The sequence below is a fragment of the Elaeis guineensis genome, chromosome 3, assembly GCF_000442705.2.
Source record: "Elaeis guineensis isolate ETL-2024a chromosome 3, EG11, whole genome shotgun sequence".
Classification (NCBI taxonomy): Eukaryota; Viridiplantae; Streptophyta; class Magnoliopsida; order Arecales; family Arecaceae; genus Elaeis; species Elaeis guineensis.
Genome location: NC_025995.2, coordinates 123317548 through 123342730, shown reverse-complemented (window position 1 = coordinate 123342730; position 25183 = coordinate 123317548). Strand labels below are relative to the sequence as shown.

The 25183-nt window shown below is 36.8% G+C and overlaps 1 protein-coding gene and 1 non-coding gene across 2 annotated transcripts; both read right to left on the bottom strand.

Moving 5' to 3' along the window:
- Nucleotides 1-5177: 5177 nt before the first annotated feature.
- Nucleotides 5178-25002, bottom strand: LOC105041450 (probable LRR receptor-like serine/threonine-protein kinase At3g47570). Its single transcript, XM_073253454.1, has 2 exons — nucleotides 24387-25002; nucleotides 5178-5494 (listed from the first exon to the last, which is right to left on the bottom strand). Exons 1-2 carry the CDS (start codon nucleotides 25000-25002, stop codon nucleotides 5178-5180), a joined length of 933 nt encoding a protein of 310 aa, XP_073109555.1.
- Nucleotides 10520-10626, bottom strand: LOC140856768 (small nucleolar RNA R71). The gene has a single exon (XR_012140370.1). It is a non-coding gene; the product is annotated as a small nucleolar RNA R71 (small nucleolar RNA).
- Nucleotides 25003-25183: the final 181 nt, after the last annotated feature.

Sequence of the window (25183 nt, the reverse complement as noted above, 5' to 3'; positions counted from 1 at the left end):
CGGATCCTAGCTCTATCCTCCGATCGGATCCGACTAGCTCTCATCCGATCGTCTTTCGATCGGATCCTCTCAGCTCTCTGGGTGATCAGATAGAACCGCCCTACTATAGGGTGACCTACTATTGATGTGCACTCATCTTCAGGATGTCCAATCAAGATGTCCAACCAGTGCTCGTCATAGATGTGCATTAATGTTCTGATGTGCACTAATGTTCTATATGCACTGATCTTCTTATTCTTATTCTTATTATTCTTGTTATAGTATTCTGATGTGCAAGAAGCTGTGGGTAGGGCACATCTCTACCTTATGCTTATGCTACTATAATGTTATCTCATATCTTTAAACATTATGGAGTAAAGATTCTTAAGGATTCTAAGCGAACAATCAACAAAATTAGATAGAGGTAGCAATTTGTTGAAGCTGGTTGAACATAATTTGTGACTATTTACCGTTATGGATCCTGAAAATTTTTTAAGTCGCTAAGCTAGCACCTATATGAAGAGCTATATAAAATATATATTTTTTTGAAATTTAAATTGGCGGTAATTGATCCTTGGATGTTAGGGAGTTATAAAATACTTTTTAATAGATTTTGAGACCCTTTAATCTATTCGTTTGAAGAAGAAAAAATTTAAAAATTTTGGGTTTGAAAAAAATTTTAACTAAAACTCAAGTTTTGACTTCTTATTCTTAATGATTTTAATTTTTTTTATATTTTTATTAATTTCAAATAGGGGTATTTACTTATTTATATTTATATTTTAATGTTAATGGAGAGTAAAATAATTATATTAACTTAAAATAAAAAAATATAAATAAGATGTAGTAGACATCCACACAAAGAAATATAAATAAGATAGAGACACAGAGATTAATTTATATTAAATTAAAGAAATTAAGATTAATTTATATTAAATTAAAAAAAAAATAAAAAAAGGTACCTGGATTGTAGGCGCCTACAATCCAGGGGCTTTTTTTAATTTTTTTAATTATATATTTTATTTAAAAAAATTACGTGTGGATTGTAGGCGCCTACATAAAAAATGCCTGGATTGTAGGTACCTATAATCCAATATAGGTGCTTACGGTCTGGATTGTAGGTGTTACGCAGTAGATATCCATACAAAGAAATATAAATAAGATAGAGACATAAAGATTAATTTATATTAAATTAAAAAAATTAAGATTAATTTATATTAAATTGAAAAAAATTAAAAAACAAGGTGCCTGGATTGTAGGCGCCTACAATCTGGATTGTAGGTGCCTGGATTCCAATATAGGCACCTACAATCTAGGGGCTTTTTTTATTTTTTTAATTATATATTTTATTTTAAAAAAATTAAAAAATTACATGTGGATTGTAGGCGCCTACATAAAAAATTATCTGGATTGTAGGCACTTATAATCCAATATAAACGCCTACAATTTGGATTGTAGGCACCTACAATCCAATGTAGGTGCCTATCATTGGATTGTAGGCGCCTACAATCCTGAAACTTGTTTTATTTTTTAATTAAATATATATAATAATATTTTATTTAAAAAAATAAAAAAATTACATATGGATTGTAGGTGCCTACAATCCAGTACATCTAGATTTTAGGCGCCTACAATCCTCAAACGCTTAATTTTTTTAATAAAATATGATTATATATATTTAATTAAAAAATTTTAAAAAAATTAAGACTGTAGGTGCTAGAGTCTTAATTTTTTTTTTAAATTTTTTAATTAAATATATATAATCATATTTTATTTAAAAAAATTAAGTGTTTGTGGATTGTAGGCGCCTACAATCCACATGTAATTTTTTTATTTTTTTAAATAAAATATCATTATATATATTTAATTAAAAAAATTTAAAAAAATCTCTGGATTGTAGGCGCCTACATTGGATTGTAGGCGTCTACAATCCAGGCACTTTTTTTTAAATTTTTTTTAATTTAATATAATTCTCTCTGTGTGGATGTCGTGTCTCTGCCTTATTTATATTTTTTTATTTTAAGTTAATGTTCTCATTATTTTACTTTTCATTAACTTTAAAATATAAATGTAAATAAGCAAATACATCTATTTGAAATTAATAAAAATATCAAAAAAATTAAAATCATTAAGAATAAGAAATCAAAACTTGGGTTTTAGTTAAAATTTTTTTCAAATCTGAAATTTTTAAAATTTTTCTTCTTCAAACGAATAGATTAAAGGGTCTCAAAATTTATTAAAATTTATTTTATAACTCACTAACATCTAAGGATCAATTATCGTCAGGTTTCAAAAACATACATATTTTATATAGCCCTCCATATAGGTGCTAGTTTACTGACTTAAAAAATTTTCAGGATCCATAACGGTAAATAGTCACAAATTATGCCCAACTAGCTTCAACAAATTGCTACCTCTACCTAATTTTAGAATCCTTAAGAATCTTTACTCCATAATGTTTAAAGATATGAGCTAGCATCATAACATCATAGTAGCATAAGCATAAGGTAGAGACGTCTCTGCCCTACCCACAGCTTTTTGCACAATCTTTATTATCATTTTTGGAAGGTTGAATGAGATATATTTAACTATATGATACATAATTGCTAAATCTCTTTTTGTTTAGGAGTGCAGATAAATTTTCATTCCATGGCTCTAATTAAGTTGTAATCTCAAATCTCTCTGATTTTAAAAAGTTCATATTAATAATATGGCTGGAGAGAATATTTTTATCACTTATTGGAGTTCTCGAAAGAGATGATCTTGAAGGAGGGTGAGGGTGCTTTGCTTGCTTCTCTTCCCCCTTCCCTTTTTACTTCTTTCTTCACTTCTGCTTGCTTTTGGCATTGGGAAGATGCATCTTTGGAGCCATCAGTAGCAAGGAGGTTGAAGGTTAGTAAGGAGGTTGAAGGTTGGCCGAGAAAAAAATGGGAAGGAGATTTTTGGCTAGGGATTCTGAGAGAAATAGAAGAGAAAGAAGAAAGAAAAGAAGATGAATAGGAGTTGATATTTCAAACTTGAAAATATATAAAAGCGGTGGAAGAATGTGCCTAAAATTGGAGCGGATGTAGTCACCTAAAATCATGGAGATATAAGCGGCTACATTTGGATGTAGGTGCCTACATCCTATTGAGTCACGGATCCGAGTGTCAAGCAAGTCACAAGAGCCAAGTCAAGGAAGCTTGCAACATGCAAGCGTAAGCGCACATCAGAATATTGCAACAAGAATAATAAGAATAAGAATAAGAATATCAGTACACATAAAACATTAGTGCACATCAGAATATCGGAATATCAGTGCACATCCATGACGAGCACTGGTTGGACATCTGAGAAATGAGTGCACATCAATAGTAGGTTGCCATATAGTAGAGCGGTTCTATCTGATCACCCGAAGAGCTGAGAGGATCCAATCGAAAGACAATCAGATGAGAGCTGGTTGGATCTGACTGGAGGATAAAGCTGGGATCTGACCGGAGGATGAGAGTTGGGAGGATATGTGGGAGGGTGTCACAAAGTCGCCCTAGGGCGGCTTTCTGAGTCGTTCTATTATAAAGTTGCCTTTCCACACCATGATTTTTCTAACTAATTCATCAGCACTTTTCCTAACTGATTGAGCACTCCCACGTGGCGTGAGGGGTGGTTAGGTGGTGCCTAAAGTCGCCCTATCATAGGGTGACTTTCTTCTGATTATTTTTATAAATTATTTTAAAATTAATAATAAATCAATAAAAAATTCTGCAAACCTTGGATGGGTGGATTCTATCCTGATACTATCAAGTGGTATGATTCGTTGATTGGATCCTAGTGCAGATTCTGGAGATGGTACATTTAGGCATAGAGGAAGCAGGAGTTGCTTGGGATGTGCATCTTCACTTTATTAGAATACAAGATCCAAGTAGGAAAGTTAAGGTGTCGGTGGGGAACCGACACAATTCAGATAGATTTTTCGATAAATAACATGAATTAGACCATACGGTATGGTGCAGTCACCAACTGCTTTTTTTTTTGCCATTGGATGGATTTTTGGAGAGGATAGAGAGGGCAAAAAAAACAGCATTTGGCATCTTTGAAAATGCCATTTCAAATGGCGCTTTCAAAGAAGCGCCATTACAAATGATAATTTTTTTTTTGGTCCTTTAATTCTATAGAGGATTTTTTTTGGATCCTTTAATTCCATGGAGGACGGGGGAGGAGATGACGTGGAGCGATGAAATGCCATTTCAAATGATGTTTTCTATCAAAAAACGTCATTTGAAATGATGTTTTATGGTTTTGCATTATTTTTGTAAATAAGTTAAAAATATATTAATTTTATAAAAAAAAATAAATATTATTTAGGTAAAGGACTCCAACAAGCTTGATCATTATTCATCCAAGGTTTTAATCTCAGGCGAGATCACGTTTTGTGCTTGTGTAAGTATGACAATATGAGATATAAAATATATTGGTCCCAAAAATCTCAGAGAAAATAAATCAATAAAATCTAATACATAGCTGAGATGATAAGATGATATCAAGTAAGCTATTTTACCAGGAAGGCAAAAATCTCAACCGAGATTAAAATATTATTGACAGATATTTGTCTTCATATCGGCTGATTAGGCAGAGTATCTTTTATTTGTTAAATAGTTCCAAAACTCATTATTCAAATCTTGGACAATATAACCAAGATAATCTGACACCCAACTAAGATGAAAAAATGGCTCATGCAGTTGTTTGTATTGTAGTTTTTTTTTTCCTAAACATGAATACATGACCAGACAAATCAGAAATAATACAGCAACAACTATTTGAACCAAAAAAAAAAAGGGTCTGTCAAAAATAATATATTTTAAATAGGTTAAAAATATGATATCTGTGTCTTACTCTAACTTTAAAATTGGAAAAACCAATCAATAATATAAAAAATATTTTCTTGAGAAAATGATGGATAACCATAGGAAAGGCTCATCAAAATTTCATTAAGAGCATAAACAGATTCAGGTCATGAAAAAGATACATAGATGGGCATAAGAGGCACAAGAAAGCACCCACGAAAAAAAAAAATAGGCAAGATTAAAATAAACGATATAAAGTTTTGTCAAAGAAAAATGGCATGGAAACAGCTACTAATGAAGGACATGTTCCAAAAGAAAATTCAGAAGGGCCTGTTTGATTCATTTGAACTTTTGTCATGGATTTAGTCCCTTGAGAAACTAATCCCTTATTGCCACCATTTTCTTTGCAACCTCTGTCATCTCCAATCGCTCTTCTGGTGATTCCTTTGAGCATAGGAGGCTATATTTGATTACTGAAACTATACACTCTTCATGTCCTTCTTCTGAGAACAACCTAGGGTCTATGATGTTCATAACTTGTTCTGGAAAAGCCATTTGAACATATTTATGAAGATTTAGGACATCCTTAAATTTGTCATCTGTAGGCCTGTTTCCTGTAAACATTTCTAGCAGAAGAATTCCATAGCTGTACATGTCCCCAGCTGCAGATGCTTGGTTGCCCATGCCATACTCTGCTGTGCATTTGAACATTTGGTAAAGCTATTGAAAATTTTGAGGTCGACATTGTTACTAAATGACATATGTCGTAATAATAAGCAGAGATTGTAAGTATACCAGATGCTCTAACAGAAAAATAAAATAATAAAATAAAATCAACCAAATAGAGATAAAGCCCCGGCCCGTGATTGCAGCACTTCTTGAGTGAATAGGGACCAAAAATAAAATGGCAATTAATCCGGTGTGTTGGACTTAATAAAATAGTGTAATCAACCAATGCTTAATCAAGTTTGGATCTGTTTGAAGTTGGTCTAAAATTAATTTTGAGCTGGAATGCTAAGATCAAGCTTGGTTTGTTTATGATTACTTTAAGCTCAGTTTAAGATCATTTTGAACTGTGTCGAAAATGAGCCCGATTGATCAGCTTCATAATCCTATATTGAGTTGAAATCAACTCTAGTTGGTTCAAGCCTAGTTTCAATATAGTATTTAGCTGGTTCAACAAATGTAAAAAAAAAATGATACATAAAAGCTTAATCCAATAATAAATTATCTATATATAGTATGGATAGTATAACTTTATTGGAGTCTTATCAAGTCAAGTTTAGTGAAGCCTTGTTGGAATTTGACGTCTCGAGATTCGGCCCACAAGGAGCCCACAACAAGGTCCAAGACGACAAACAGAATCCAACGAGTCCAAAAACAATCCAAACAGAGTCCAGACGAAGAAGATACGTGCAAGAAAAATCCAGAGCAGTGGAGGCCGACGGCGCAGCCAGGCCCAGCAACGTGCAGACATGCGGCGCAGCCCGAGCCCAGGTGGACGCACGCAGGCGGGCCGGCCCAAAGAGTGTGCGAGCGCCCAGGCCCATTGGGTGTCGCGTTCCACCGTGGACTGCATGCCCTGTCGCGGTCTATGGGGTGTGTGTGGACCAGTCGAGCATTTTCCGCCCGATTTCTCATGGTCCACATAGACCAAGATAGCATTTCTTCATGGTTTCTTGCAGTTTATGCTTGCTTTCGTAGACCAAGGACTTATGTTGCGCGATCGGAAGGCTGTCATCACTTGCAGTAGTGATCCAATGGTCCAAGGTCTGATTTGGATCCTGTAAGGAGATCTAAACCGGTTAGAACTCTAATCTGAGCTCGGTTTGAGGTGTTTAAAACCCTATGGCAACAGAGAACAGAATCATGGTGGTGAGTTCGACAGAATCCTGAGATGCAGCCGAGAGCGAGTACGACAGCAGTAGCAGTAGACTCTGAAGGGCACTGACAGAGAGCAGAGGCAGGGGTGCTTCAAGCAGATTGTCAGACAGCAGACAGCAGTCACTTCAAGGGTTCAGAAGGTCTCATGGAGAGAGAGCTTTTATGAGGAAGAGCTGTTAGATGTATGCTCTAACAGTCAATCTTGACTGACACATACTTTTCTCTAGGGCATATTTTATACTTGATGGCCAGTCTTGATAACCAATCATGTCTTATGTGTCTATGATTTATCCTAAAAATCAACAAAGATGATTTTGTATATTCTCAAAGTGTTAAAAATTTGAGATATACATCATTAATAATTAATTTTTAAATAATTTTGATCGAAGGATCGTCATGGAGGACAGTGATCAATTCATTCAAGATCGATGCACAGTTCACCTCCCTTTAGGGCAAATGAGCTTCGAGTCTGTGGTGTAGAGACACAGAGGTGAGAGTGCAGGTAGTTGTTAGAGAACAACTTGTACTGAGTGTGACCAACACAAAAAATCACTTGGATGTCTACTCACTCATCAGTAATTTTTCTCAATATTGCAGTGGTGTGACTGGTCCTTTGACCTGTAGTGTGTTGGCTATTCACAATAAGGCTATATAGTTTGACTGCACGTTCCCTGATCCCTAGCCATTCAGGTTCTTGCTGTGTATGTTGGCTATTGTAGGTTCAGATTCGCTGTTTGGAGTAGGATGTACCTAGATGAAATCTATCATCCTTGGTAGAAAAGAAGAAGTCCTATGCGATTCGTAAGACTGAGTTCAGAAAATCTCTGATCAGAATAAGTGTGAATATTGAAAAAAATTTTACGAGATTCACAGATGAACTTGAGTCGAGCCAATCTAGCATATGACTGATGATGGAGTTTGATGAGTTCTCCATAATCTCTGTCAAGTCGGGACTCACGATAGAGAGATTGTATCACATGATAACTGCACCTAGGAGTTTATTTTTCTATTTTGTTGGATTGTCATTACATATTGCTAGATGTTATTGGTGGATTGTGAGAACTCACTAAGATCATTTTCGAATCAACGATCTTTGTTGAGGTGAGTTGGAATCACTTCAGCCCATCGAAAAGAGTTTTGATGATATTGTGATGGAGATCAAGGTATGTCTCACTACCAGACAGAATAAAATCTGAGGGATCACACACAAAAAGAGCATGATCTAACCAATGGCTTAGTGATTTATGTCACAAATTGACATAAAAAGTATCAATTAATATCTAAATTATCTAACTTTATTAAGAAATTGATACTTGTTATTATATTTTGTAGAAGAAGAGATCATCAATAGAAAGAACAAGGAAAGACGATTCCAACGGCGCAAATTTTATGCAAAACGGAGTTAAATTGACCCAGGAATTGAAGAATGAAGAAAGAAGACTCAATTGGGTCAAACCCGAGTCAAATCAGATCAAAATTGGTCAAAAATCAACTGATTTGGTGATCTGATTAGCCGCCTGGTCCACAGCAACAGGCGCATGGACCATGGACCCATCGGCGCACCATAAACCCCTTAAAATCTCTTAGTCCCACATCTAAAGTTTTGAAAATCTTATAACCCCCAAATGCCTATAAAAAGCCCCCAAAGGCCCTTGTTTTATGTATTCTTCCTTCCGATCAAGCTTGTAACCCTAGATAGTGGGGTTTTTAGCTCTCTTCTCAAGCTTCGAACTTTGAGGTTTTTGTAATAATTTTTTTTTATATATAAAATCTTATTTTTATGCAATTTCATCTCTTTACATTATGCAATTTATTTTTCTTGCAATTAGGATAGTTTAATTTATGAAATTAGGGTAGTTTATTTTTCTGCATTTAAATTTTGCAAGTAGATTTAGATCATATCTAGCTAAGCATCCCTTCTAGGGTTTGCGATGAAGCTAGATCATGAGTAGGGATTTTACATAGGGTTCTTTCTTTTTCTTAGGGTTTCTTTTTCTTCCTCTTTTGCCAAGAATTTTTGATGAACTACAGTTGGGTCAGAGTCCCTTCATAGTTCATGCTTGATTCAGTGCATAGGAGGAGAAAACCCTAAGGGATCCTAGTTACTACTCCCCTATAAAGAATCTTGATGGGTTATCGTTGGGCCTTAGTCCCTTCATAATCTATGCTTGGGAAAGACAAGAGGAGTAGTCGTTAGGATCAATAAGAAATTTCTAGGTAGAATTTCCTAATCTAGATCTAGTGGATTCAAAAACCCTAGATTCTTAGTCTTATTGTCTTTAGCAAACAACTTTCGACTTTCGATTTTCGTTAAAGCTCGCTTGAGCATAGATTTGAAAATAGTTTTTAAACCAAGTCTCTGTGGGATCGACCCGTACTCGCTGGTCGTGCTACTCTGCACACCGTGCGCTTGCGGTTTTATTTACAAATTTTAAGATTTGCACATCAAGTTTTTGGCGCCGTTGCTGGGGATTTAGCGTTTTAAATTATTTTCAAATATTTGTTCTTCGTGCTTTATAACTCTCTTTCTTTTTCCTTTAGGTTTCTATATTTAGTTGGTGATTGCTGGAAAACTCAGGTACGCTTCTAATTTCTCTTTTATTATTTTTAGTTAATTACTTTTTCTTTAGACCTAATCATTTGAATTTACTTAATCACAAAAATATATATATATATATATATATAACAAAATAAAAGACATTTCATAATCGTGAAGTAAAATATCAAAATAAAAAAAAAAATTAAATTAAAATCTTTTACATTCTTGGTCATCTTGTTTATTTGCATTTGCATTTTCATAATTAATCTAAGGGCATCAACCCATTAACAAGATAAGGTGGGGATTTCATTACCCTTCCTTAGCCCAAAAACTATCTCCATCATATTGCATTACCTAGACCTTTAATCTTAAAATCAATTAGACGTCAACCTTAAGGAATTCGAGCTCAATAGGACAAGGAACCCTAAGAGTTCTACCAAGTTTGAGTTTTTTTGATTAGTTGGTGTCTAGGCAAGTCCCTGAGGGTGGTTTGTTAAATTGGTTCAGTTGCTGGCCTGGCCAACTCATTTGGTGTCTAGAAAGGCAACGATGAGTGAACCTCCCACCTCTTATACTTACCTGGCTAACTAGTTGATCAATCTCCACTTGGAAGGTTTGAAGGGTCATCTTGGAACAGTTAGGAGCTGTCTAGATTTAGGTTAACCCTAGGATAGATTGAGTTTAATTTATTGTTTCACTTGTTTGAAAAAAAAAAAAAATTATTAAAATTTAAATTAATTTGGTTACTTTTCTTTAGATTTAGGACTCCTTAGGATCTTCTCTCTTTATAATTTTTTCTCTTTCTTTTTCTTATACATAAAAATTTTATAAAAAAAAAAAATGTATAAACATCGAGAACCGTACACCTCGTGTGTGGAGAAGAGTGTCGGGTCGTCTAGTTAGAATTGAGTCAATTCCTGTTGTTCCAATGGCTGAACCAATCCAACCCATGACCCTTAAAGATTTGTGTTATCCAGTTGGCTCCATCCAACCATCTTGTATCAGGTTGCCACAACCTACAGCTAACAATTTTGAAATCAAACCTCAAATCATAAATATGCTTCCAAAATTCACAGGATTAGAGGATGCTTATATATTTATTAGAGAATTTGAGGAGGTATGTGCAACCATGAAACTGCAATTAACAGAGGATGAGGTCAAACTTAGATTAATCAACTTTGCCCTTAAGGACAATGCTAAGAAGTGGCTTTATAGTCTGCCAAACTATTCTGTCACTACCTGGGAGGGCTTTGTGAGAACATTTTTAAAAAAGTATTTCCCCCATCATAAAACAGCTAGGATTAGGAATGAAATAAATCAATTTTACCAACTAGCTGGTGAATCATTTTGGAAGTACTTTGATCGTTTCAAGAATCTTTTGACCCAATGCCCACACCATGGAATAGAAACTTGGAGACTATGCCAGATCATCTATGAGGGGTTAGATTCAAACTCAAGAACCATGCTAGAGTCCATGTGCCAAGGCCAATTTATGGACAAAGAAACTACTGAAGCTTGGCAATTCTTAGAAGACCTAGCCGAGAAAAATTTACAGTGGGAAACAACTAGGGAACCTGATAAAGCTACACTTTCAAGAGGAGGAATGCATCAAATTCAACCAACCCTAGCATCAGAGGCCAAGATTGCAACCTTAACACGTAGATTGGAAACCTTAGAATTACAGAGACCAGCCAATGTAAATCAAATATCTGCACCCATGTGTAAAGGATGCAATGCACAAGACCATGTCTTAGAAGAATGTTCCTACTCGAATGAGTGTGCACAGGTGAATGCCACCTATCAAGGACCATTGAACAATCCTTATGCACCCACATATAACCCAGGTTGGAGGAATCACCCGAATTTCTCATGGTCCCAGAATCCTAATATAGGCAATTCAAATTTCAATCAGCAAAATCTAAGGTCCAACCCAGTAATGAACAACCCACCAGGCTTCCATGATAATGACAAGAAAATTACCTCTTTAGAGAAAAGCCTAGAAGCCATGATGAAGACACATACCAGCTTTATGCAAACCACGGGTCAACTCATAAATAATAACACCCAAGCTATAGCCCGTCTGGAAATGCAAGTAAGTCAGCTGGCTTCGACCATTAGTGAACGAGAACATGGTAGGTTACCTAGCCAACCTGAGCCAAATCCTAGGAACCAAAATGGTCCACGACCCCAACAAGGAAACCAAGTTAATGGTGTAAATGCCATTCATACCTTAAGATCAGGAAAACAAATAGACAATAAGGTAGTTGCACTTGATGATATAGATGACTCATCTGCCGAGTCACCTTCTAAAACTACTACCTTTCAACCTCAAGCACCAGAAACTGAAAATTCACCTAGTCCAGTACTTAAAAGTCCTAGAGCTCCTTTTCCAAACAGACTGAAATCCAATAAATCTGAACATTTAGACAAAATTTTAGAGGTATTTAAACAAGTCCAAGTTAATATTCCTCTTTTAGATATAATCCACCAGGTTCCAACTTATGCCAAATTTTTAAAAGATCTCTGCACTAGGAAAAGGACCACTAATGTACCAAAGAAAGCATTTTTGGCTGCAAGTGTCAGTTCATACCTATCTAGCCATGTGCCAATTAAATATAAGGACCCTGGAGCTCCAACAATTTCTTGTGTTATTGGAGAAACCAATATAAAAAAAGCCTTGCTAGATCTAGGAGCTAGTGTGAATATCCTTCCATATTCGGTGTATGAACAACTAGGATTAGAAAAACTTCAACCTACTGGGATCACATTACAGTTAGCCGATAGATCTCTCAGGATCCCTAAGGGAATGGTCGAGGATGTTCTGATAAAGGTTGAAAATTTTATTTTCCCTGTAGATTTTATTGTTTTAGAGACTGAGCCAGTTGCGAATCCTAAAGGACATATACCTGTCATTTTAGGAAGACCATTCTTAGCTACGGCCAATGCTGAAATCAATTGTCGAAATGGTCTAATGAAGTTATCCTTTGGGAATATGACCATTGAGCTTAATGTTTTTAACTTAGAACAGGAATCCTCTTCTCATGCTGATGTCAATGTAGTCCAAGATAGTATTTATGAATCCATTGACATTAGTGATGATGAAGTCGACCTAGAGTCTAACCCCTGGTTAATCCATGAGTCTGAGGATGTCAATGAAATACTTAAAGAAAATCAGATTAATCAGGAATCGACACTTCCTACTGAACCAATCATTGAGATGGTGAACTCATCACCTAAACCATCGATAGAGGAAGCACCCATTTTAGAACTGAAGTCCCTCCCAGAACATCTCAAGTATGCATATCTAGGACCCAAAGAAACTTTGCCTGTAATTATTGCATCAGACCTAGATCCCAAGCAAGAGGAGGAGTTAGTGTCAGTTCTAAAAGCAAATCAAGAAGCAATAGGTTGGACCATAGCAGATATCAAAGAAATAAGCCCTTCTATAGTTCAACATAGAATATACTTAGAGGAAGAGACTAAACCAACAAGAGAAGCCCAAAGAAGGCTTAATCCAGTTATGAAGGATGTAGTTAAAAAGGAGATTCTGAAACTCCTAGATAGTGGAATAATTTATCCTATTTCTGATAGCTCTTGGGTAAGCCCAGTTCAAGTAGTACCCAAGAAATCTGGGGTAACAGTGGTCCAAAATGATGCAAACGAACTTATCCCAACTAGGACCCAAACGGGATGGAGGGTCTGTATAGACTATAGAAAGTTGAATGCTGCGACAAGGAAAGATCACTTTCCTTTGCCATTTATTGATCAAATGTTGGAAAGACTAGCCGGACAAGAGTTTTACTATTTTCTTGATGGATACTCCGGTTACAACCAGATCCCCATAGCCGCTGAAGATCAAGAAAAGACTACATTCACCTGTCCATTTGGTACTTTTGCCTATAGACGAATGCCCTTTGGACTATGTAATGCACCGGCAACCTTCCAGAGATGCATGATCAGCATGTTTTCAGATATGATAGAACGATTTCTAGAAATTTTTATGGATGACTTTTCTATTTTTGGCCTAACCTTCTCTGAGTGTCTGAATCACCTGCAATTAGTTCTAGAACGATGTAAGGAGAAGCACTTAGTTCTCAACTGGGAAAAATGTCAGTTTATGGTCAAACAGGGAATAGTTCTTGGCCATGTCATTTCTAAAAAGGGGATTGAAGTGGACAAGGCCAAAATAGATCTAATTGCAAGTCTTCCACCACCTAAATCTGTGAAAGAAATACGTTCATTTTTAGGTCATGCTGGATTCTATAGAAGGTTTATTGCCAACTTTAGCAAAGTAGCACGTCCATTGACTAATCTTTTGGCAAAGGATACCAAATTTGAATTTACTCATGAGTGCTTGGAATCCTTTGAATTTTTAAAAAATGCACTTGTATCAGCTCCAATCATTCATCCTCCTGTCTGGTCTGAACCATTTGAATTAATGTGTGATGCGTCCGATCATGTTGTGGGCGCAATCTTAGGTCAACGGATAAATAAGCTGCCTAGAGTGATATATTATGCAAGTAAAACCTTAAATGATGCGCAGCTTAACTACACCACAACTGAGAAGGAGTTCCTTGCCGTTGTCTTTGCTTTAGAGAAATTTAGATCTTATTTGGTTGGGACCCACACCATTGTTTACACCGATCACTCAGCCATTAGACATCTCCTAGCAAAGAAGGATGCCAAGGCACGCTTAATCAGATGGATTTTGCTCCTACAAGAATTTGACCTAGAAATTAGGGACAAGAAAGGCACTGAGAACGTTGTAGCAGATCATTTGTCCCGAATTCCAGTTGCACCATCTAGTGAACCACCCATCAATGAATCTTTCCCAGATGAGCAACTCATGTCTGTGTCTACTGAACCTTGGTTTGCTGATATTGTAAATTATTTAGCCGTAGGCAAGATACCTTCTCATTGGACTAAGCAGGATAAATATAAATTCTTTGCCCAAGTGAAGTATTTCATTTGGGATGATCCTTATCTTTTTAAACAATGTCCTGATCAAATTATTAGAAGGTGTATCCCAGATAACGAAGTCATGAATATTTTATCTTTTTGTCATGATCAAGCATGTGGGGGTCACTTCGCGTCTAAGAAAACTGCTGCTAAGGTTCTCCAATGTGGTTTTTATTGGCCCAATTTGTTTAAGGATGCTCATGAATATTGTAAAAGTTGTGCTCAATGTCAGAAAATGGGCCGAATCACCAAGCGACACATGATGCCACTCAACCCAATCTTGGTAGTTGAAGTTTTTGATGTTTGGGGGATCGATTTCATGGGACCATTTCCAAATTCCTTTGGAAATGAATATATTCTAGTAGCAGTTGATTATGTTTCAAAATGGGTAGAAGCAATTGCATGTAGAACACCCGATAGCAAAATGGTCATTAAGTTTCTTAAAGAAAATATTCTCTCCCGTTTCGGTATTCCTAGGGCAATCATTAGTGATCGGAGAACCCATTTTTGTAACCGGCCTTTTGCAACATTGATGAAAAAGTATAATGTCACCCACAAATTGGCCACACCATATCATCCTCAAACTAGTGGGCAAGTTGAAGTGTCAAACCGACAAATCAAACAGATCCTGGAAAAAACTGTTAGTGCCAATAGAAAGGATTGGTCTTTAAAATTAATTGATGCACTTTGGGCATACCGAACCGCTTTCAAGACCAATTTAGGAATGTCTCCTTATAGGATTGTGTTTGGTAAACCATGTCACTTGCCTATTGAGATAGAACACAAAGCCATGTGGGCCATCAAACAACTAAATACAAATTTGAACGACGCTGGAAACCATAGGAAGCTTCAATTGAATGAATTAGAAGAACTTAGAAATGAAGCCTATGAAAATGCAAGGATATACAAGGAACGAACCAAAGCATTTCATGATCAATCAATTATAAGAAAAACTTTCAATATCGGACAAAAGGTGCTCTTATATAACTCTAGATTACATCTGTTTCCAGAAAAGCTTAGGTCTAGATGGACAGGACCATTTTTAGTAAAGGAAGTTTTTTCACACGGAGCTGTTGAGATTGAAAACCCAAGTAATGGTGTTATCTTTAAAGTTAATGGTCAACGATTAAAACCATTCTTGGAATTACCTGTCAAGACTGTTGAAGATGCCATGGTTCTTTATGAACCAACTTATTCTGATTAAGTTGCTTCGAGGTTTGGTCTGGCTGAAGACATAAAACTTAGCGCTTCTGGGAGGCAACCCAGCTTATTTAATTTCTAATGCTTTCTTTGTTTTCAGTTTGCTTAGGACAAATAAATTAGATAAACTCCATTGGGGACAATGTCGGTCAAGTTGAGGGGAGAGCTTGAACAAAATCAGGTGTTATCATTTCCTTTTCCTTCCACTATGAGTTATTTCTTGCATTTAATATATTATGTAAAAAAAAATAAAAAATAAAATATATATATATATATATATATGAAATAAATTAATCTATAAAAGAAATAAGAGTAAGTTAGAAAGTATTTGCTAATGTAGTGAGTCACGGAGAAGATTAGCTGGTTAGACTCTTGGTGGCTTAGGTCATTTAAAGACTATTAGCACTTCCAATTGCACATGCACACTAACAAGGTAAAGTAGGTGTTAATTGTAAGGCCAATTAAGGATTTGAGTATTATTTAAATTAGATAATTTTCTCTACACCCCAATTGAAGAAATTTGAATTTAAGGAAAGAGCTACCTGCCTGAAATAAAATGCAAAACACAGAGTAAATGTGGATTGCCCTAAGCCTAGTAACCGGGTCTCTTCACCTAAGTCAAGTGTTGAGATTCGCGTCAAACGGTGGTGGGAAGGCCAGGATGCTCAGCAAAAAAAAAAAAAAAAAAAAAAAAAAAAATAGTGTGAAAGCTACCTTAGTTCTTTGTTTAATCTGGGGTGTATAGAAAATTAATCGAACTAAGTTATGAAAAATGATACAATTGGCCTGTACAAGTTAATACTGAAATACTAAGTTAGTTATCACTCACACAAGTGCTATAAAACTTTAAGTGTACTCTAAGAAAGCTTCTAAGTAGACTGACTACCGATTCTAATTCGAAGCTCATTACTTAGTAATACTAGAAAACTTCTTGAATTTCGATCTTAAATTAATTTGGAAGGATCTTTTTGGAATATGATCTTATTTTGGTACATTGCTAAGGGACTAGCAATGATTAAGTTGGGGGGTGTGATTTATGTCACAAATTGACATAAAAAGTATCAATTAATATCTAAATTATCTAACTTTATTAAGAAATTGATACTTATTATTATATTTTGCAGAAGAAGAGATCATCAATAGAAAGAACAAGGAAAGAGGATTCCAACGGTGCAAATTTTATGCAAAACGGAGTTAAATTGACCCAGGAATTGAAGAATGAAGAAAGAAGACTCAATTGGGTCAAACCCGAGTCAAATCAGATCAAAATTGATCAAAAATCAACTGATTTGGTGATCTGGTTAGCCGCCTGGTCCACAGCAACAGGCGCATGGACCATGGATCCATCGATGCACCATAAACCCCCTAAAACCTCTTAGTCCCACATCTAAAGTTTTGAAAACCTTATAACCCCCAAATGCCTATAAAAAGCCCCCAAAGGCCTTTGTTTTATGTATTCTTCCTTCCGATCAAGCTTGTAACCCTAGATAGTGGGGTTTTTAGCTCTCTTCTCAAGTTTCGAACTTTGAGGTTTTTGTAATAATTTTTTTTTATATATAAAATCTTATTTTTATGCAATTTCATCTCTTTACATTATGCAATTTATTTTTCTTGCAATTAGGATAGTTTAATTTATGCAATTTAATTTTATGCAATTAGGTTAGTTTAAATTATGCAGTTTAAATTTATGCAATTAGGATAGTTTAATTTATGAAATTAGGGTAGTTTATTTTTCTGCATTTAAATTTTGCAAGTAGATTTAGATCATGTCTAGCTAAGCATCCCTTCTAGGGTTTGCGATGAAGCTAGATCATGAGTAGGGATTTTACATAGGGTTCTTTCTTTTTCTTAGGGTTTCTTTTTCTTCCTCTTTTGCCAAGAATTTTTGATGAACTACAGTTGGGTCAGAGTCCCTTCATAGTTCATGCTTGATTCAGTGCATAGGAGGAGAAAACCCTAAGGGATCCTAGTTACTACTCCCCTGTAAAGAATCTTGATGGGTTATCGTTGGGCCTTAGTCCCTTCATAATCTATGCTTGGGAAAGACAAGAGGAGTAGTCGTTAGGATCAATAAGAAATTTCTAGGTAGAATTCCCTAATCTAGATCTAGTGGATTCAAAAACCCTAGATTCTTAGTCTTATTGTCTGTAGCAAACAACTTTCGACTTTCGATTTTCGTTAAAGCTCGCTTGAGCATAGATTTGAAAATAGTTTTTAAACCAAGTCTCTGTGGGATCGACCCGTACTCGCTGGTCGTGCTACTCTGCACACCGTGCGCTTGCGGTTTTATTTACAAATTTTAAGATTTGCACATCACTTAGATTATATTCGAATTATCAATTGGACTGATAGTTTGAATTTTAAAAACTGTTAATTTGTAATCATTACAGTTTTGGCAGCCGCTAATTGTTAGCGTAGAGATTTAATTACAATTGTTGTAATTTTTTAAGGCTAATTAAATTATAAATTAATTTAAATTAATTTAAATTAGATTTAATTTAATTAGATTTAATTTAATTTAATATTAATTAGGTTTAATTATTCAAATCAGATTTAGATTTCAAGTCTGATAGAATCAGGCTTGACAGCCTTTTCGAATTCGACTCATTTTGGACTCGATTTGAATCCGATTAAGGCCCAACTTGAACCAAAAGAATCTTGATTCAAAGAGTCCTTGTCCTTTGAGACTCTCTCTCCAAAAATCTTGCCAAAAAGAGAATTGGGGTATTATTTTTCTCATCCTTTTTCCTTGAAAAGAGAGGGGGCACCAATAGTTGGCGCCCCACCTTATCTAGAATTCTTTCTCATCCAGATTATTAGCGCCCCACCTTATCTAGAATTCTTTCTCATCCAGTTTTTTTTTATTTGAATATGATTCATAATAGAAACAAAATATATCTGATTGGGGCATGGAAGATAATTTTTGTGTGACAAAAAAAATTGGAGAAGGTGGGTCGTGTGCTAATTGTGTGCATGAGATTGTTTTCTTCCTCCTTCTCTTATCTTAATTAATCTCATCCCTTCTGTATGATTTGGATGCCCAAGATCAAATAGGATTTGATCTATTAAGGTGTTAAGAAGGGTTTGGGGCATGAGAGACCTAGTTGGTGTGACAAAAAATAAAAGATGAGGAGGCGTGCGTGAGATAGGAGGAGAGTCTTTCTTTCTTACATCAAAAATTCTTCCCAATGCCTCCTCCTCCCTTCTGATAGAGATCAGATCTAAGAAAAGACAAAGAGAGAGAAGAAGAGAAGAAGAATTCTTCTTCTCTTCATGGTGATCTGGTTCAGATCCCATCGGATCTGTGCAAAAAAGTTTGTGCAGTGATCTCCTTCTTCAAGATCTAGAAGAAGAGATCTAGATCTAAAGATGAGGAGCGAGATTTACAAGGTGCTAGCATACCGGTGATCTTGGTGCTTCGATCAGACATCTCTGTGTGGATACCAGCAGAGGTCGAGTGCATGCGTGGCTACGATCAGAACCTGAGATATCTGCAGGATCAGAGGTATGGAGATCCGATCTCCATTTGATTTTTCTAACTGATTATTTTCTTTTTCAAATTTCAGATCGTGGTTACTTGTTCGTATCAAGATCTTATCTATGATTTTTAGATCAGATCTGATACGTGTTCAAATTAAAAATATTTTAATTTATTTATTTTTGCTGTATAGATATCTAAAAAAATTTTTGAACTACACATACGAAACCGTAGCGATTTTCTAACAAGAGCTTCTTGTTGAGAGAAAGATTGGATGTATGAGAGCTGAGGGTTTGATCTTCTCTTGTAATTTTTTCTTTTCTCATAGTGAAGCTTGCCTATCCTATGAAGACGAGCTTTTTGGCTGATCTATGTATTTGATTTTGTTTCTATTTTATTTCTTCTTTCTTCCTACTGCGATGCATGGTATCGAAAAGATCCTGTAATGATGGTGTCCTAGCCAGACATCTCCAACAAGTGGTATCAAAGCCAGATGGTGTCAGAGCACAGATTGTAGTGGTGGTGATCAAGATTTAAGATGGAGAAGATAGGTTCAATCAAGGTGGAGATCAACAGATTTGATGGAAAGAGTAATTTCTCCTTGTGGCAAGCGAGGGTGAAGGACTGCTCATCCAGCAAGGATTAATCTATGCTCTCTTGTGTGAGAAGAAGCCGACTACCATGGAGGTGCAGGATTGGAGGCAGCTCAAGATGCAGGCGGTGAGTATGATTCGCTTGTATATAATGAATGAGGTGGTGATCCATGTGCTTGGTGAGTCTTCTCCGATGGTGTTATAAGCTTAAGGAGTTGTACATGGCGAAATCTTTCACCAACATCTTTTTCTCTAAAAATAGTTCTATCAGCTATGGATGACAGAAGGACAAAGCATGTAGGAGTATCTCAGCTACTTCCAAAAGATCCTCACCAATCTCCTCAACATTGGTGAGAAAGTTAAGGGAAAATCAGGGCGCTGATCTTGCTAGCATCGCTTTTTTTCGTATGAGTCTTTGGTGACTACTCTTCTAGTGGAGAAGAGCACCATCAAGATGGACGAGATCACTGTGGTGATTCTCCAGAATGAGATTCTCAAGTGGAAAAATCCGACTTTAAACTCAGACGGCAGCTCAGCTTTAGCGATTTTTGGAGGAGTAGAAGGCGGTAAATGGAGCGACAAGAGATCATGATGAGGGCGGCCCAAGTTTAGGATAAGAAACTTGAGCAAGATCAGATATTATCGATGTGACAAGTTGGGGCATCTAGCCAGAGATTATCCTCAACTTATGGATCGAATGAGGGCTGCTGTAGCGACGGTCAGTAGCGAGTTAGAGGATGATGTCTTGAAGATATCTGATGAAGTATCTACTTATTTCCAGTAGTATATTTTAGATCTGCATGCACCTATCATGTATGTTGCAGAATGGAGCAGTTTAACTCTCTAAAGAATAGTGATTCATCTGCCAGATGGATCGAGCTGTACGATCAAAAGCATCTGGTTGGTTAGCTAGAGGATACATTATGGTACAATGAGGAGATTGGGGAGGTCCAATACATACCTGATTTCAGATAGAATCTTATCTCACTGAGCAAACTGGATTCGATCGGCTACAGGTGGGTAGTTGATAAAGGAATCCTGAAGGTCATGCATAGGGATAGGGTTATTCTGAAAGGAGAGAAAAGAATGAGAGAATATTACTATCTGATGGAAAGCCTAGTACAAGGTAGAGCTTCAGGAGTCAGGAGGAGCCCAGAGCGAGGTGGAGCTCCAGGTGGAGGTGGATCAGGCATGAGATGCGAGACTCAAAAGGATGAGAGATGATATTGCAGGGTGAGATTTCTATTACCATAGGAGGATACTCCGAGCAGATCTCAGATCAGGAGAAGCACAGCATACGATAGAGATGGGATCGAGTGGCCTGACTCGACTCTCATATTTGTCCATCCATGATCAGCAAGTGATTGTCCCAGAACATAGAGGCGAGGATATCTAGAAGCTCTGAGAGTTAGGAGGAGGTCAAACAACGACTTAAGGTGGAGATTGTTGAGATTTGATGTCTCAAGTTTTGGCCCACAAGAAGTCCACAGCGAGGTCCAAGATGATGAACGGAGTCTAACGAGTTTAAGAACAATACAAACAGAGTCCAGACGGAGGAGATACGCATGAGAGAAGTATGAAACAGATGGCACGGCTCATAGAGCGATGCAGGCCGGCGGTGCAACCAGGTCTGACAGTGCGGCCCAGCGCACAAATGCACGGGCGCATGCGTGGGCCGGCCCAAAGAGCTCACAAGTGCCCAGGCCCACTGGGTGTCGTGATCCACCATGGACAGCATGCCTTATCGCAGTCTATGGGGCGAGTGTGGATCGATCGAACATTTTTCACTCGATTTCTCGCGGTCCATGTGGACCTAGGTGGCATTTCTTCATGGTTTCTCATGGTTTATGCTTGCTTTCATTGATCAGGGACTCATGCTGCACGATCGGAGGGTTGTCATCGTTTGCAGTAGTGATCCGATGGTCCAAGGTCTGATTTGGGTCCTATAAGGATATCTAAACCGGCTAGAACACTAATCTGAGCTCGGTTTGAGGTGTTTAAAACCCTATAGCAATAGAGAATATAACCATGGTGGTGAGTTCGGCAGAATCCTGAGATGCAGCCGAAAGTGAGTACGACAGCAGCAGCAGCAACAGCAAATCCTGAAGGGCACTGACAAAGAGTAGAGGCAGGGTACTTCAGACAGACTGTCAGACAGGGGACAATGGTCACTTTAGGAGTTCAGGGGGTCTCGTAGAGAGAAAGCTTTTGTGAGGGAGAGCTTCTTGTTGAGAGAGAGATTAGATGTACGAGGATTGAGGATGTGCTTTTCTCTTATAATTTTTTTTTTGCATAGTGAAGCTTGCATGCCCCATGGAAGTGAACCTTTTGGCTAATCTACGTATTTGATTGTATTTCTATTTTGTTTCTTCTTTTTTTCTGCTGCAATATGTGATATCAAAAAGATCCTGTGATAGTGGTGTCCTGGCCAGACATCCCCAACAAGTCGAACTAATTTGTAGCTCGATTTAAATTAATTTTAAGCACATTTTGCTTGTTCAAACTTAGCTTATTTAGCTTCAAATTAAAGTTGATTCAAGCTTTTCTCGAACCAATCTCAAGAATGTTCAATTTGTTTGATAGCCCTAGGTGGTCCACAATTGCCCTAAGAAAATAAAGCTTAATGTCAATTTTCAAATTTACTATGAACTTTCATTAGGATTTTAGTGGGAGGAAGATTGGGGGAAACTATAGAGATTGATCAGGAGTGAGAAGAGATAAATAAGGCATATTTTTATCTTTTGTTCCTTTAATTAGGCCATTATTTGCTTTTATTTAAGCATTGCCGGTTCGACGCTAGGATAATAGTAAGAAGGATCCAATCTTGTCGAAGAATTACTAATGTCAAAATTAATAACCCAAGTCCAACTCAATTAATTTCTCGAAGAAATTCTTTATGCACCGCGAACGGTGTAGAAAATCCAATGTGGAGTACATGGCCTCATCCAATTGGTCCACATAGTCACCACTTGCCAATGCACATTTAATGCTTGCAGATCAATTTTTTCATTTAAAAATTCTGTATAGAAAAAATACTCCTATCTTTTGAAAAAAATTATAACATCCTGTAGTGTAATATAGCCCACGATATTACAATATGGCCTAAGATATCATAATATAAGAGGGATATTTTTGTCCAACCACCTTCTAACGTGTATTTAATGCTTGTAGATCAATTTTTTTCGTTTGAAAATTTTGAATTACAAAAATACTCTTATTTTTTAGAAAAAATTATAACATTCTGTGAATATTATGGACGCAGGATGTTATAATATGGATATAGAATGCAATAATTTTTTTCAAAAGGTAGGGGCATTTTCATCATACAAAATTTTTAAATAAAAAAGCTAACCTATAAGCATTAATTGTGTATTGAAAAATGGTGACTACGTGGATCAATCGGACAAGGCGGTGCACTCTACGTCAGATTTTATATACCGCCCGCGGTGCACAAAGAATTTCGTTAATTTTTCATAGCGTGCCCAAAGCCTAACGGCATAATATGGTCCAGGCTGGATTTTGGGCCCACAAGGATGGTAACCAGAATTTTAGGGAAGGTTTGATTAATTCCCTTTCGAGATGAGAAATTCTTTGTGCACTATGGGCAGTATAGAAAATCTGACATGGAGCACACTAAAGCCATCACTTTTCAACGCGCATTTAATGCCTACAGTTTCACTTTTTCGTTTAAAAATTTTGTATCACGAAAATTTTTCTACTCTTTGAAAATAATTATGATATCCTATGGCATATTGTGACTTCCTAAATGAAGGATGTCATAATATGGCTTAGAAAATTATGACATCCTATAGCATATTATGACATTCTACATCAAATTATGACTTCCTGCATATAAGATGTTATAATATGGTCCAGGATGTCATAATATAGAAGGAATATTTTTGTCCAGCTATTTTTCAATGCGTATTTAATGCCTATAGTTTCGCTTTTTCGTTTGAAAATTTTGAATGACGAAAATGCCCCTACTCTTTGAAAAAAATTATGACATCTTATGGCATATTATGACATCCTGTGTCAAAATTATGACTTCCTACACATAGGATATCATAATATAGATATAAGATGCCATAATTTTTTTCAAAGAGCAAAGATGTTTTCGTCATTCAAAATTTTCAAATAAAAAAGCAGAACTACAGGTATTAAATGCATATTGAGAAGCGGTAACTACATGGACCAATCATATAAAGCGGTGCGCTCCTCCTTAGATTTTCTACACTGTCGTGGTGCACAAATTAAGAATTTCTTATTTCGAGATTATGGCAGACAGTGAATGGAGCCCAAAAGAATGGCTTGAGTTGAGTCTGGTCAGGATCGGGCCTGATGACTGATTCTGGCCCGTACTCTTGTGACCCCTATGCAACCATATTTTAACTGTAGAAAGATGCAACTTGCAAGATACTACAGAACGAGTTCAGAACAGCAATGGAATTTCCATGACTGGCTACAATGGGCTAAACTTTCAATCAGCCACAAGTGTTGGGCTGGGGTTGTATCTTTCATCTGAAAGAAGGATTGACCTTCCTTTGCAAGAATCCACCATTGGATCATCCACTCGTTGCTTTGCAATCTATGCAGATGGATGAATGATGGATTTGAGATAAATTAAAATTTGTGCATTGGGTGATCCAACGGTGGATTCGTGCAAAGGAAGGTGAATCCTTCTTTGAAGCCAAGGATACGACCCCGGCTGTGGGTGTTTGGGCAGGGTTTGTTCCAACGAAAGTTTATATGAGGTTTTTCTTTTTTTTTTTTTTTTTTTTTTTTTTTTTGGTAAGTAATTTATACAAGCGTTTGCAACAGGGAGCAAGTTGTCCATGTTCCTAATCCTGAGAAATGGTGCATAAGCGCACACCTCTCTGCGCATGTATGTGTGCATGTTAGAGAGAGAGAGAGAGCGCAAATGGAATTCTCACCTGGAGGGACGTAACCAATGGTTCCCTTGATTCCCACTATGATGCTTGAACTCTGAGATGATTCACCATGTGTTTGTACGAGAAACCTTGCTAATCCAAAGTCACCCACATGAGCAATCAAGTCATTATCCAGAAGAACATTGCTGGGCTCAAGATCACAATGAACAATTGGCGTTGGCCCGAGGTGATGAAGATACTCCAATGCAGAAGCAATGTCGATGGCTATGGTCAGCCTCTGGATGAGGCTTAGACTTCTAGATTGATGATCCTCACATGCTTTCGGACGCAACCACTCTTCTAGACTCCCATTGGGCATGAATTCGAAAACTAAAGCTTTAAAATCGTTGCCAAGGTGATCTACACTTGAGCACAACGTCCAGATATTGACAAGGTTTCGATGTCGGATGTTTCTCAGGGCTTTGCATTCAGCCATAAAACTCCTGGAAGCTCCAAACCGTTGGAGGTTAAGAACCCTCACAGCTACAGCTTTTTCATTATCATGATCCATTATTATTCCTTTATAGACCAAACCGAAACTTCCTGCCCCTATCAAATGAGCTGAAGAGAATCTATTAGTAGCTCTGGAAAGCTCGTTGTAAGACAATTTCACATGCATATCTCTCAACTGAAAAGCTCTAGATAGATCGGTCTATCTTCAACTCGGGTGAAGCACTATGACGAACGGATCAATTCGGATAAGCGACGAGCTGATCTGGACTTGCTCGACGAGATTCGAAAACAAGCCCAACTGAGAATAGCTTCCTATCAGCAAAAGATAGTTCGGTATTACAACTTCT